Genomic DNA, 14,262 nt, shown 5'->3' with positions numbered 1-14,262 from the left:
AACCAAATCACTCTATCAGTAGTACAGTGGGGGGGGGGGGTCGAGAGTAGGGCATGGAGGCACCTGGATTTCCAAACCTGTAGCTGAGAACAAGCCTGGGCTTGTCCTGGTTCTCAAGATGGAGTCTGCTCTGACATTGCCCTGCCAGAGTGACTTGGTCTGTCCTGTAGCTTGCTCCCAAGTCTAGACTGTTGTGTTGCGCTATTGGTTAAGGAGTACAGTGTGCCAAGGCATAAGGCAGGGATCCTGCCATGCGTAACAAGACTGTGCTGGATCGTTTACCACAGCATCTCAAATAGGGAGTATTCCCAACGGCACTACACTGACTCTTGAGCAAAGGCAAATATTTTTGTCCATATTATTTGCCTGAAGTCGTATTGAAACATGCATTATACAGAATTCACATAGCATAAACGTATTAGAATTTGTGAACTTTTGGAATCCATTTGTAAAATGACTTTAAATTTGTTTATCTCTAAAAAGGACTGTAAATTTTGAGCATTATTTTCATTGTGCATAAATTGGTCTATTGAATTTCAGTGTATTCTTATATGATACTTTCATTCTTGGTCATTTGACATTCATTATATGTTCTATTCATATATTTCTTTTCTGACTTCCGATTTTTGTTTTGTTATATTCACCATGTAGTCTTTTGGATACAGGGCTGTATTTGAAGTCCATTCCGCATGACTTTAATGTAGCGGAAGGCTTTCAAATTGTAAACGCTACTAATTTGCAGTTCTGCAAAACGTCGCACACAATCTGCAACACTCCTGCAACAGTTCCACGAAAAGCGATTCGTTGTAGCGCTTCTAGGGAAATCAGGAAAAGTGGATTCACCCTCCGAAAAGCGCTACACTCTTGCGAACAATCTGCAACACTAGCGAAAAAGACCTGTGCATTCCCATTGTTGCAGTTCCAACGAAGTCCCTCCCCCTGGCTCTCTCCTCCAAACTTCCAGCGAAGCAATCGCCATTTTTTTTTCTCGGAGCGAGCGAGGAAAGCAACGAACCAGCGAGGCTTCATTCACCCAGCGAGGCTTCTCCGGCTACAGTCCCTCCACATAAGTGCTTTAAAGCTCCCCTAAGTCTCCAAGCACAACACAGCCCTGTTTGCAAGTTCACTTTATTTTTGCCTGAAAATCGCGCCCGTGCGGGGGGGGGATTTTTTTTTAACTCGGGGGAGCGTGGTAACGATGACTCACCATCTCACATGCCAGCTAGATGGGTCTCTATGATAGGAAGAATCAAGGCATATTCATTGCAACGTGTGTGTGTGTTTTTTTTAAAACTGTGCTTAAAGGGAAAGGGGCTTTTTGGGAGCATGATAACAACCGCCCGTTGGCTGTTCCGTTTCCCGCCAGGGGCGGGACCAAGCACAGAAAAAATCGCTTCCTTTCTAGCGATTCCTGCGAGACCGGAACCCTGTGGGGAACGAATGAAACGCGACTGGATTCCACTACAAAGGCAGGTATGCGGAACGCCCAGATTCCACTATTTAAAATAGCGTTTCCACTTTGTGGAACCAATTGGCAACATTGGTCCTTGTGCAGAAACACCCTGAGTTTTCTTTTTTACACTGTGACCCCACCTATTAAAGTGCTTATGTCACACAACACAACTGAATCCCTTATATAATAATTGTTGCTTACTCATTTCTAGAGTACATTTCCCACTCCAATAAGAAGAGACCCCAGCAGCAAATAACGCTTTAAAACAAGAGTTAGAACAGTGGGGTTGAAGCCCCCCATACATAACACCTGCCTCACCTCACAGCCAGCTGCACAGCATCCACATCCAGAAAACTCTGCCAACAGAGAGAGCAGCACAGTGGAAGGTAGGCTCTGCAAGGCAGCCTGGAGACCTGCCTGGGGCCAGGCTCCTGTTTGGGGGGCTTTCCCAGCTCTGCCATACCTACCCCATAGCTGGCCAGGCAGGCAGGCAGGTCTAGTAGCCCTCTCACCTCCTGAACCACCAGGATGCACAGGAAGGAACTACAGAGAAAGGACAGCCAGCTTCCCCATTTGTGGCAGAATGATGTTGTTTAATGGATGTATGGGGCAAAACAGGGTCAGGCTGGATGAGGGGAGGGTACAAGTCCCTGTCAGGGCACATGGATTTCCTGCCTCCTCCCTACAGCCATCTATTTGGAGTGAGTCCCAGGCCCAGGAGGGAGTGCTGAGGCCAGGCCAGGGACCAGAATCCCACATTATCTGTCCATGGCGCAGGGCGGAAGGCCAGAAACACTAGCCAACAATTTGCATCAGAGGGTCAGACCAATGGGGTGAAAGTAATTCAGAAGAATTTTTGGCTAAACCTCCGGAAGAAGTTCCTGACTGTAAGAGCGGTTCCTCAGTGGAACAGGCTTCCTCAGGAGGTGGTCAGTTCTCTGTCCTTGGAAGTTTTTTAGCAGAGCCTAGATAGTCATCTGACAGAAAGGCTGATTCTGTGGACTTAGGCAGATGGTGAGTGGGTGAGCAGAAGGGATTGTGTCTGAGCTTGGCTCTTGTGGCCCCTTCTAGTATGCCCAGGGAGATGCCAGTTGGGAGGCAAATTTCCTCCAGACCAAACTGGCCAAGGATTCTGGGCTTTTTTGGGGGGGAGGGCATAATCTGGGCATGAAATTGGGGTCACTGTGGGTGGGCAGGTAGTTGTGAGTTTCTTACATTCTGCACGGGGTTGGACTAGATGACCCTGGATGTACCTCTATAATTCCATGAGAGCTCCCTGATGGATGAAATTTGAAGGAGAGGGGTTCATGCCAGGATTACATGGGGCAAATTGGCAGGGCTGGTAATTCCTCCTGATGGGCTCTCAGAGAGACCCAGCAATATCTGCCCCAGCCCACATTTCTTGAAGGGCATAGTAGTAGTCAGGGAGCTTGAAGTCATCTTGACATAACTGGAACGAGGATATGAAATGCTACTGTCCCAACTTTATCTTATTGCATTTTATTATCTTCTTTTATTGTGCATGTGGCATTATTGCTATGAACCGCCCTGAGTCTCTATGGGACGGGGGTGGTATAGGAATTCAATAATAATATGACTGAGATATGGGAAAGAAGGCTGCAGAGAGGGTGGTTCTGGTGCGCCCTCACTAACGTCCCTCCGAGAGACAGGTGGGGAAGGTGCTCTCGGCTCTTCCTCCCCTTCTCTTGCTCAGCCTTCTTGTGCTGTCCTGCCAAGAACATCAGAACCCTGCATATTTTCAGCACAATCCTGCCCTTTCAGAGAAAAACAGCAACAGTGGGAGACAGAGGCAAAAGAGGCTGTCCAAGACACATCTGGTTTGTCATTTCCCATCATGCCTGAGAGCCGTTCCCTGATCTGGTAATGGATTGCTGATAGAAGGGGGGGGGGAATCGGTGCGGAGGAGTCCCATGGTCTTTCTTTTTATTAAAAGCTGGTTTGCTTTTCTGGCAACCCTAAGCCACAAGCTTGGATGTCGGCCACAGGACATCTTGTTTTTCCTGAGCTACTCTTGCTGGTTACATCTCTTGTTCGTCCCACAAAACTGTCTAACAAAGCAAAGGTAAGAATGAAGCCCCTTTCTTCCTCGGGGGTGGAGGGTGATCAGTGTGCACGGGACAGAGCTGGGTGGGGGGTTTCTAGAAGGGACGGGGTTGACAACTATTGGGTGGGGCATGGAGGAGAAGCCTCCACTGGCAGGGAGGGAGCCAAGCAAACGAAGGCAGCGGCTACCGTGATGGTAGGAGTAGGAAGTCACAAAGTGGGGGAGAATCCCGTCCGTGTTTATATCTGTGAAAGGGGACTTCTTGTCCTTCCCTTTTCTTGCAAAGCATTTCTTGTGAAGCAAGAAATTGTTTGCTGTCTTGAATACTGGATTTCATATTTCCTATTCCTGCACAACTGAACTTTTGTTATGTTATGTTGACAGTTTTGTTGCCAACAGGTCTGGAAAAACGTGTCCCGTTGTTTTAACAGAGACATAATCTGTGGATAGATTCAAGTGGGTCACCATGTTGGTCTGAAGTAGCACAACAGAAATAGACTCCAAGAGCACCTTTAAGACCTACAAAGATTTATTCAAGGCGGGAGCCTTCGAGGGCAGGCACTCTGCAGCCCCAGGACTTTCCACCAACAGCAATTGGGGGGGGGGGGGTTACTGCTTGCAAAAAATTGCAGGTCATCCAGTAACAATTTTTTGTCATCTAATCTGGAGAGGAAAGCTATGCAGTTGAATCATGCCTACAATTGCAGTGTTTGCTAAGGACGGGCACTCAGAAGGTTGGCAGAAGAATTTCTGCTTCAGAGGGTCAACCTATTGCAACAGAACAAAACAGGTTCGGCCGGGCTTTCAACAGAAGCTCTCAAGAGCCAGATGCATCCTCCAAAGACATGTTGGAATGAATTTCATTAACCTTTCCGGTCTTGGTGGGCTCCTGTTTCATTTAGAAGGGTCTTCTGTTTGTGTGAAGCCAAAATGCACTTTTGCACATGGAGTTTTAGAACTCTTTACTTCTGTTGAAGTTGATTCCTGACCATTGTTAACAGAAAAGGGAATAATGAAAAAGGAATCAAGTACATATTGCTTTTAGGTTTTAGACTGCATTCTCCCACTCCTTCCCTCATATGTTATAGATTGTTTCATGTATTGTTCATATGTTCCATGTAAACCGCCCTGAGCCTCCAGGGAGGGCAGTATATAAATATAATCAATAAAAATAATATAAATTTTAAAAAGTGTGAAGCCAACTTTTATGAAAATAGATTTGGGGAACCTTTCGCAAAAATGACTCTCGGCTGGCAACTGGAAGAGCTGGAGAAAAGACAGACCTCCAGAGCAGCTTCTTATGCTGAACTTGCCTTATTCAGAGTTCTGGATCTTAGAACCAATTCGAAGGGATTGCCCCCGACATCTGACATCTCAATCTGACATCTCAATTCTGTCCTCTCCCTCCAACCCAGGGCACTTCCAGAGAGCCGAAGGATGAACTCCTCCAGAGGGAAGATCACCTTGAATGTGGGTGGAGTCCGGCATGAGACCACCCCGGCGTCCTCCAGGCCTTCCCACAGACCAAGCTCTGCTGCCTCACGGAGCCCCAGGCCGAAGCCGTCTTTGACTACGACCGTGACTCCAAAGAGTTCTTCTTTGACCGAAGCCCTCAGCTGTTCAGTGCAGTGCTGAACTACTACAGGACCAAGCATCTCCACTGCCCAGAGGATATCTGCAAGTCTACGTTTGAGGAGGAGCTGGCGTTTTGGGAGATCAGCCATGTGCCCGTGGCTCCCTGTTGTTGGCAGAAGGTGGCAGCTGCAGAGTCCAGGGCGGCTGAGGACCCTCTCTGGGAGGAGAGAAGTGAGGCTGTCAGCCAGAGTCTCCTTGGCCCAGGGGAAGGAAGGCATCTCAGCAGGCAGGCCAGGCAGCAGCCCAAGATCTGGGCTCTCTTTGCAAAACCCTTCTCTAGTTGGCCTGCAAAGGTGACTTGGCTACGTGGGTTCCTTTAAAACGAGGGCAAAGAGGCGGCAGGACGATGGGAGGGGGAGGCTGGAGAAGTCTTGACAACTCTAGGGATGCCACAGCCACCTTCCTCTCACAACTGCTGAGGAAAGTGGGCCCCAGTGTGGGTCTGCAATATCTGCCAATCTGAGCTCTGAAATCCAAACTCTCCCTAGAAGCTAAAATGACCAAGCTGAAGATGTTATACTGGAGTCACATGATAAGAAGGCAAGGGAAATAAAATTCTGTCAGGAAAAGGGGTAAACCCTTCCTCTACTGTATCCTCACAACAGTCCTGTAAAGTAGATTAAAAGGAAGGAGACAGTAAGGTCACTCTCTGAGCTTCCATGGAAGGGTAGAGATTCAAACTTGAGTACCTAAGGCCCCAATCCAAATTCCTTAATTATTACCTCATCTCATGTCTGACTGATTTACTCTACAACTAGAATTGTAGAGTTGGAAGGTGCCCCCAGGGTCATCTAGTCCCACCCTCTGCAGAATGCAGGAAACTCACAGCTACCTGCCCACCCACAATGACCCCAATTCCAGGCCCAAATGATGCTCCCCTCAGAATAAATTCACCTCCCAGCCCCAGACTGGCATTTCTCTCAAGAGCCAGGCACTGACACCGTCCCTCCTGCCCACCCACTCCCCATCTGCCTGAATTCACAGAATCGGCATTTCTGTCAGATGGCCACCAAGCCTATGCTTAGAAACCTCCAAAGAAGTTTCCTAGGAAACGGATTCCTCTCAACCTCTGTTTCCCATCCATACCATGGGAATAATAATGACCAATTGAAACTGGAGTGGATCAAGCCTTCCTCCATTTAGCCTCCGGAAGCTTCCTGCAACTTAACCCTTCGGTTGTAACCGGGAGGAAGGCTTAGGACTTTGCCTGGTGTTTTATTTATTTCATTCACCACCCACCACGTGTCGTGTCACCAGGAGGGCTGAGGATTGCCTCGCAGAAGGGGAATCATAGAATCATTGAGTTGGAAGGGGCCATACAGGCCATCTAGTCCAACCCCCTGCTCTACGCAGGATTAGCAGGATCAGCCCTAAGCATCCTAAAGCATCCAAGAAAAGTGTGCATCCAACCTTTGCTTGAAGACTTCCAGTGAGGGGGAGCTCACCACCTCCTTAGGCAGCCTATTCCACTGCTGAACTACTCTGACTGTGAAAAACTTTTTCCTGATATCTAGCCTATATCGTTGTACTTGAAGTTTAAACCCATTACTGCGTGTCCTCTCCTCTGCAGCCAACAGAAACAGCATCCTGCCCTCCTCCAAGTGACAACCTTTCAAATACTTAAAGAGGGCTATCATGTCCCCTCTCAACCTCTTTTCTCCAGGCTGAACATTCCCAAGTCCCTCAACCTATCTTCATAGGGCTTGGTCCCTTGGCCCCAGATCATCTTCGTTGCTCTCCTCTGTACCCTTTCAATTTTATCTACGTCCTTCTTGAAGTGAGGCCTCCAGAACTGCACACAGTACTCCAGGTGTGGTCTGACCAGTGCCGTATACAATGGGACTATGACATCTTGTGATTTTGATGTGATGCCTCTGTTGATACAGCCCAAAATGGCATTTGCCTTTTTTACCGCTGCATCACACTGCCTGCTCATGTTTAGTTTACAGTCCACAAGTACCCCAAGGTCTCGTTCACACACAGTGTTACCTAGAAGCGTGTCCCCCATCCAGTAGGCATGCATTTCATTTTTCTGACCCAGATGCAGAACTTTACACTTATCTTTATTAAATTGCATCTTGTTCTCATTTGCCCATTTTTCCATTGTGTTCAGATCTCGTTGAACTCTGTCTCTATCTTCCGGAGTATTTGCCAGTCCTCCCAATTTGGTGTCATCTGCAAACTTGATGAGTAGTCCCTCCACCCCCTCATCTAGATTATTAATAAATATGTTAAAAAGTACTGGGCCGAGCACCGAACCCTGAGGTACCCCGCTACTCACCTCTCTCCAGTCTGATGAAACACCAGTGTTCAGTGTTCAGATGTGGTTTGCCATTTCCTTCACATCATGACCCCTAGTGGACGTTGGACAAACTCCATCCCAATCCTCTGTGGTCTCCCATCCAAATACTAGCCACGGTCGGCCCTGCACAGCTTCCAAGATCTGATTAGATTAGCTTGTTGGCTATCCTGGTCAGAGCTCGGTCCAATGGAGGGGCACAACAGGGGCAGAACCAGGTTCCCAGTGACTAGATAAGGGTAGGATGGAGTTCTGCTGTAGGGCAACACTCACAAAATAATTGGGTGAGATAACTGACGTTTCTCTCTCCTCAGTGCCTGGCTGCTGTTTCTCTACTCTTCAACGTTGGCATAGTCATCATTTTTGAGGAGAAGAGTCGTGCACAGATACACCATCTCCATCATGAAGGCATCATAAATGATACAGACCATCAGATCCCTTCTGTCTTCTACCAGCCAGCTAATAACTTCTTATACTTGGAGTTTTTCTGCATCCTCTGGTTCACATTTGAGTTTTCTACACGACTCACATTCTGCCCAGACAAAAATAAATTCCTTATGAACCCTCTGAATATTACAGATTTCCTTTCTCTGTTTCCCGTTTTCATTGAACTCTTCTTCACTGGACATGTCGTGAATATGCTAAGCCTCTTATCTTGGCTGGGCCTGCTCCGGGTACTCTACATCGTCAAACTCTTGAAGGTCTTTCGGCTCCTGGAGACCCCCCTGATGCTCCGAATTCTGCCCTTTGCCTTCCGGTCCCTCTTGAAGGAGGTCTTCATTCTCCTGATGGTTTTGACCTTTGAGGTCCTTTTCTTCGGTGCCCTCTGCTACCACGCAGATCTCCTTGAACCCGACACACACTTTGATGGAATGGTCTCTTCTTTCTATTGGGCTACGATCACCCTGACCACGGTTGGCTACGGAGACATGTATGCCGTCACTCCCTTTGGCAAAGCCATCGCCTGCTGCACAGCAATCTGTGGCATTTTGACCATCATTGTTCCTCTCCCAATCTTTTTTTGCAAGTTCCAGGGCTATTATGCCACTGCCATAACAAAGGAGAAGTTGAAAAGCAACAAGAGGAGCAGCTGAGAGGACCACAGAGCAGCAGGATGAAGGAATACATTTCTGGAGAGTTCACACTAATATACCACAGTTGTATCTTACCATTTTATGATATAGTGCTGCTATTTAGGATTTAAAGATTATTCTTACGTACCAACGGCGATTTTGAGAGCCAACATGTTATAGTTATTAAGTTCCAAGTGTTTCAAGATTCAGACTAGCATCCCCCAATATTAGCTGGTTGCCCAATCCCTATACTCCTTTATGCCGATGATGCAGTTCTTCTTTCAAGAACCCCCATAGGGATTAGGCGAATGCTCAAAAAACTTGCCCAACATTGTGAAAAAGAATACCTCGAAATTAACTACCAGGAGACCAAGGCCATGGCATTTGGCAAACGTCCAAAATCTTGAACATGGATGCTAAATGGGCACAAAATTGAACAAGTGACCAAATTTAAATATTTAGGTGTATATATTCAAGCCTCTGGAGCAAATAGCATCCATTATTCATATGCATTAGAACTAGGGCAAAGAGCAGCAAATAACATATTGAAATTATATCGAACAAAGGGCAGATTCCATATACCAGCAGCCCTGAAACTATATTCTGCTATATCTCTAGCCCAACTCCCTTACGGTGCAGGGTGTCTCTTGTAGGGAGAGGAAGGAGAAAGTGTTGGCAAGCTGCTCTGAGCCTCCTTTGGGTAGTAAAGACCAGGGTACAAAATACCCAACTCTTCTGCATGCCTTGCCTCTGCTGGGTATGGTTGGGGTTCAGAGAAGGAAGATTCCAAATGAAGTATGGAGAGAATCCCAGAGTGGGAAGTCTATCCACTAGATCCAAGAGCTGAAATAGGAGTCAGGCTGAAACTCACCCATTGTAGCTGGGGGTGGGTTTCTCTCACGCTGAGAGAAAGCCATGGCTGCAAGCCAAGTGATGGTTCCGATTTGCTCCACACCCACCTTAGTTGCAGAGCCAACAAAGCTACAAACCTATATGCTCCAAAAAGAACACACAGGAAGGCAGTTTGGATGCATCCAATAGAAGGTTTAAGAGCTGGAATTAGGGTTGCCAACCTCCAGGTGAGGGCCTGGAGAACTCCTGGGACTACAACTGACCTCCAGGCATGAGTTCTCCTGGAGAAAACAGCTGCTTCGGAGGGTGGATTCCAGGGCAGCATAACCCACTGAGCTCCTACCCGCCCCTAAACACCCCTCTCTGCAGACTTCATCCCAACCCAGAGTAAGCAATCCTAGCTTGGATCCAAATTGGGTCATGTTTTTGGTTTTAAATACTTGTGAGGGCAAAGGAATGCAATACCAGCATGAGAGAAAAATAAGCAATTAATAGTTGCAAGACGGATCCTGGGACTGGCTGGTGCGTGTCAAGAGAAAAAAGGAAGCCCAGATAATTCAATGCACGGACTTGTTCAAGAGAATGGACATTGACTGTGTTGGGTGCCCAATTTGTGATAAGGATTCTGACACATCAAATCCAGCTTTGTATAAAAGCTATGCTTATGCATGTTGCATTTTAATTCAAAACATTAAAAAGAGGGTTGTTTTATCCACGTAAGCAGAACCTTTCCACTCCTAACACTACCTGTTGAATACTATTTCCCTCTGTTGTATTTTTTTTGCCTTCACCTGCATTTTGACTGCCCTGGTAAATATTTAGTAAAAGGGGATTAATCAATATACCGTCTTACTTCAAGAAGAGGTACGTTGGGGAAACTGAAGGTGGGAGGCATTTTTACAAACCTAGCAGAATTGGTGCAATAAGCCCAACTGAACCAATGCCCTTGGAGCAATGCAAACTCAGCAGGACTAAGGTCAGAGAATCTTTGTAGTAGAAATTGAAGTGGGGGATATTTTTTCAAGCCCAGAAAAACCTGTGCCATGTACTAATGCCCAGCAGAACCCAATGCCATTGTGCTAATGCCAGCTCAATCACAATCTAAGGGGGGGAGCTGAAAACTCAGCAGGACAAGTGCATTGTGCAGCAGAACCCGGTACCAATGTGGCAATGCCAGATAAAACTCCATCTAAGCAAGGGGGACATTTTTACAAGCCACAGCAGAACCCAGTGTCACTGGCATTGGAAGCTTAAAAGGACTGATATCAAAGATCCAAGTCACAAAATCCAAACAAGAAGGGAGGGGATTTTGCAAGCTCCATGCAAGAAAAGAGCCCAACAAATAGGAAGGGGAACCTCTTGAAACTGACATGACAAGTGTGCAGCTGACAACAATGTTCCCAAGGTTGGAGAATTCCATGTCCCCCTCCCCTTGTTGCTTTGAAGTTTGGTAAACATTTTGCTTGAGCACAGACTGTCTGGAAAGTTATCTATTTACAAACCTGCATGAACCTCCACAAACAGCAACTTTGTGCTGGTTGACCTACCTTGAACTTCACAAAGCACAAGCCAGCCAAAATTCATCACAGAAATTAGTTAGTTCATGCCTGTCTTTAATCACTTGCTCTCATAGTTGTGTGTGCATGTATATAAACAGCCAAAATAGAAGCAGTTCTGTAAACCACTGAAAAGCCAGTAGATGATGAGGTAACCACTATATGTCTCCTCCAAACCTGAACGTTAAGCTTCTTGAAATGGGGCTACCATTTCATCTCCTTAGGCCCCTAAGTCCCACAAGCTGTGTAAGAAACTTTTCTATTATTATTATTATTATTATTATTATTATTATTATTATTATTATTATTATTATTGACTTGGATCCCCCTGCAGTTTTTCAGTATGATTTTGACCACACCCTAATAATAATAATATAGTGATAATAAAATAACTATTTTTATAGTCCGCCCTTCCCTGTTGGCTAATCTGCATGCCCATCTTCCCAGTGTGAAGAGATATGGGGCTACCATGGAATTTGGACAACAATTACCACATTTTGTTTGTGCAGCATCCACATCCAAGGAGTCCTTTCTGGAGAAATCAGGTAGTGCCAACAGTACAAGAACTATGATCTCTGCCGGACTAGAAGAGAAAGTCGTCTCTCTCTAGATTGTTGGCAGTCACTGACCACTGAGAACATTTGGATGTTTAGTGCCTGGAACCTGGAACAGCCTGGAACCTCCAGTTCTGCTCTTCCCCTTGTCCCAAAATTTCTGCTGAAAATATGACTCAGCTCCGTGTCTCCAGTTTTGTAATCCCGAATTATTAATCAAAATCTTCCCTTCCTGCGACCCTTCCCCAGTATTATTGAGTCATTTCTAATGCTTTCTCTTAGATAATTTTCCAGCTCCTCTGTTGTAATCTTTTGTTTTCGAGGGGCGGGAGCACTTTATCCTGTGGGCCAAAACCAGGAAAACTATCCTGGCTTTATAACCAGTAACTTGAGTCTGACTTGGGTTATAAACAGCAATTCAGGCTCCCCGCCTATTGAATCCATCTTTTTTCCATCTGATTTCTACATTATGGCAGGTCTAACTCTGCTCCCCATCCATCTTTTACATTTTATTTTTCAAACCACACTGCCTCACACAGAGACCGCCTCTGCTGTTTAGGCCACGCATCCAAAAGCCTGGGACCCTCTGTCCTAGAAACATTCCACATCTGTCTTGTTCCTCATTGTAGCTCTAGCTTAAAGGTAATTCTTCCTCCAACAAAGGCAGAGTCTGCACTTACTTTCTTTATTCCATTGTCAATCCTGTTGAATTCAGATCGCTTTGAACTCGGGTCTTCCTCTCCCTCCCCCATTGAAACAGGAAAGTCTTCTGCACGTGGTTAGGGAGGCTCAGAAGAGGGGGGAGGAGGCAAATGGAAACTCTTTCTTCGTTTTCTTGAAGGGGGGAGAGGATCCAAGAAGTCAGAGGAGGGAGGAAAAAATCCTTTCTTTTCTTGAAGGGGGGGGTGTAAGAGGATCGAAGAAGGCAGAAAAAAAAATCCAAGACCAACAGAAGTTGAGAGAAATTAGGGGCTTCTCCTTTAAGGCAGGCTTATCACATGACCACCTGTGGCCAATCATGGGTCCCCTACCACAGAGGAGAGCCCAGATTCAAAACAATGCGATTTTATAATATATTCAGGATTAAAAGCACTCTATGATATCGCACAATAAAGGTAGGGTCACTCCGGATCAATCCTTCTTGCTGCAGAAGGAAAATTTAAATCGCCCAAAATCCAAACAGAAATCACATTCTGTGTAGAGGGCAGGGACTGAATCGACCCGGGGTTTACACCTAGGGGTAGCTGTAGTCAATCCATTGTTATATTCAGGTGGGAGGCAGTGTCGTCTGGAGCCACTGCATGGCGTACATGTGGGGAAGTGGTAAGAGGAGAATAAGTTCAAACTTTCTAGAGCATCTTTGCACAAGAGTTGCTGATTGCTTCCTCTTATGTTTGGGTCTGATTATTGCTGAACGAATCTGAGGAAGATGTCCTCCTCTTCAGGAAGATAAAAAATAGATATCAGAGAGAGCAAACTCCTCAAAGCCACAGATGGTGAAATTATTATTATTATTAGATTTATAGCCCGCCACTCCCTTGCGGAATCAACATGGAAGTGACACATGCCACCTCTACGGAAAACGGTAACATAACTGGAGTTCCAGGACAAGAGACAGACATTCCACCTGAGAAAACCTCGAGGCATGAAAAAACAAATGGCTCCAAAGGAATATCCCCGCATATTGAAGGTTCACAGCTGGAAGAACAGGCTACAAATTCCAGCTCCGAGACACCCCCTCAAAATGAAAAGAATAATGACATTAATGGAAAATCTCTACCCATAGGTAACCCACAGCAAAAGCAAAAACATCTTACAAAAAGCGTTACCTCCAAGAAATTTCTTGGAGGTAACATCATTACCTCCAAGAAATGGCTGCGTTTACTCTGACCCAGAGGGACAACTAGATCTGATCAACTGGGATTGACTAGATAAGTCAAAACTCGAGGGTGGGAATGTGGGCATGCAGAAACTTGTATTATTGTCATTCCAGGGGATGGGCCAGTAGAAGTAGTGACCCAGAAGTTCTTAGTTTTCTTACTAAATCTGATATCATTATCCTCCAGGAGACTTGGCTTTTGCTCCCACCATATCTGCCTGGCTATAAAACATTTGATCTCCCTGCAGAACCCTCTCTCCATGGAAGATCTAAGAGGAGGTTGGCTATTTTAGTGTCCACTCAACTGATGATGAAATCAGAAGCTCTACCAAATTATGGGCAGTCATCTATGGCTGTGGCTATCTCATTTCAACATGCATTCTACCTCCTGGTTAACATCTATTGTCCCCCAGGGGGAACTAAAGCACAGATAGAGTCCTTCTGGGAGGGCTTTGAGATATATTTAGAGGATCTTTTGATTAAATACCCATCAGCATTTCTCATATTAGGAGGGGATTGTAATGCCAGGATGGGTTGCGACGACTATACTCTCTTCACTAGCTACAACTTACATACTCCTGACTCTGAGATTTTAACTTCACTACATAGAAGATCCTTCAAAGATACTAAGCATAACTTCTCAGGTCTTAAGTTGACCCAACTGGTATATAAAAAGTAAAGGTAAAGGTATCCCCTGTGCAAGCACCGAGTCATGTCTGACCCTTGGGGTGATTCCCTCTAGCGTTTTCATGGCAGACTCAATACGGGGTGGTTTGCCAGTGCCTTCCCCAGACATTACCGTTTACCCCCCAGCAAGCTGGGTACTCATTTTACCGACCTCGGAAGGATGGAAGGCTGAGTGAACCTGGAGCTGGCTGCTGGGATCAAACTCCCAG

The 14,262-nt window shown here is 46.1% G+C and overlaps 1 protein-coding gene across 1 annotated transcript; it reads left to right on the top strand.

The window, feature by feature from the left end:
* Positions 1-2,644: 2,644 nt before the first annotated feature.
* On the top strand, positions 2,645-10,088 carry LOC143822946 (voltage-gated potassium channel KCNC1-like). The gene is given in 4 exon segments (XM_077308662.1): positions 2,645-3,536; positions 4,934-5,013; positions 5,016-5,446; positions 7,767-10,088. Coding segments are annotated over 4 exon segments (1,443 nt in total). The 5' UTR covers positions 2,645-3,384; the 3' UTR covers positions 8,547-10,088.
* Positions 10,089-14,262: the final 4,174 nt, after the last annotated feature.

The sequence above is a fragment of the Paroedura picta genome, chromosome 13 (assembly GCF_049243985.1).
Source record: "Paroedura picta isolate Pp20150507F chromosome 13, Ppicta_v3.0, whole genome shotgun sequence".
NCBI lineage: Eukaryota > Metazoa > Chordata > Lepidosauria > Squamata > Gekkonidae > Paroedura > Paroedura picta.
This window is presented reverse-complemented; position numbering and strand designations above follow the sequence as displayed.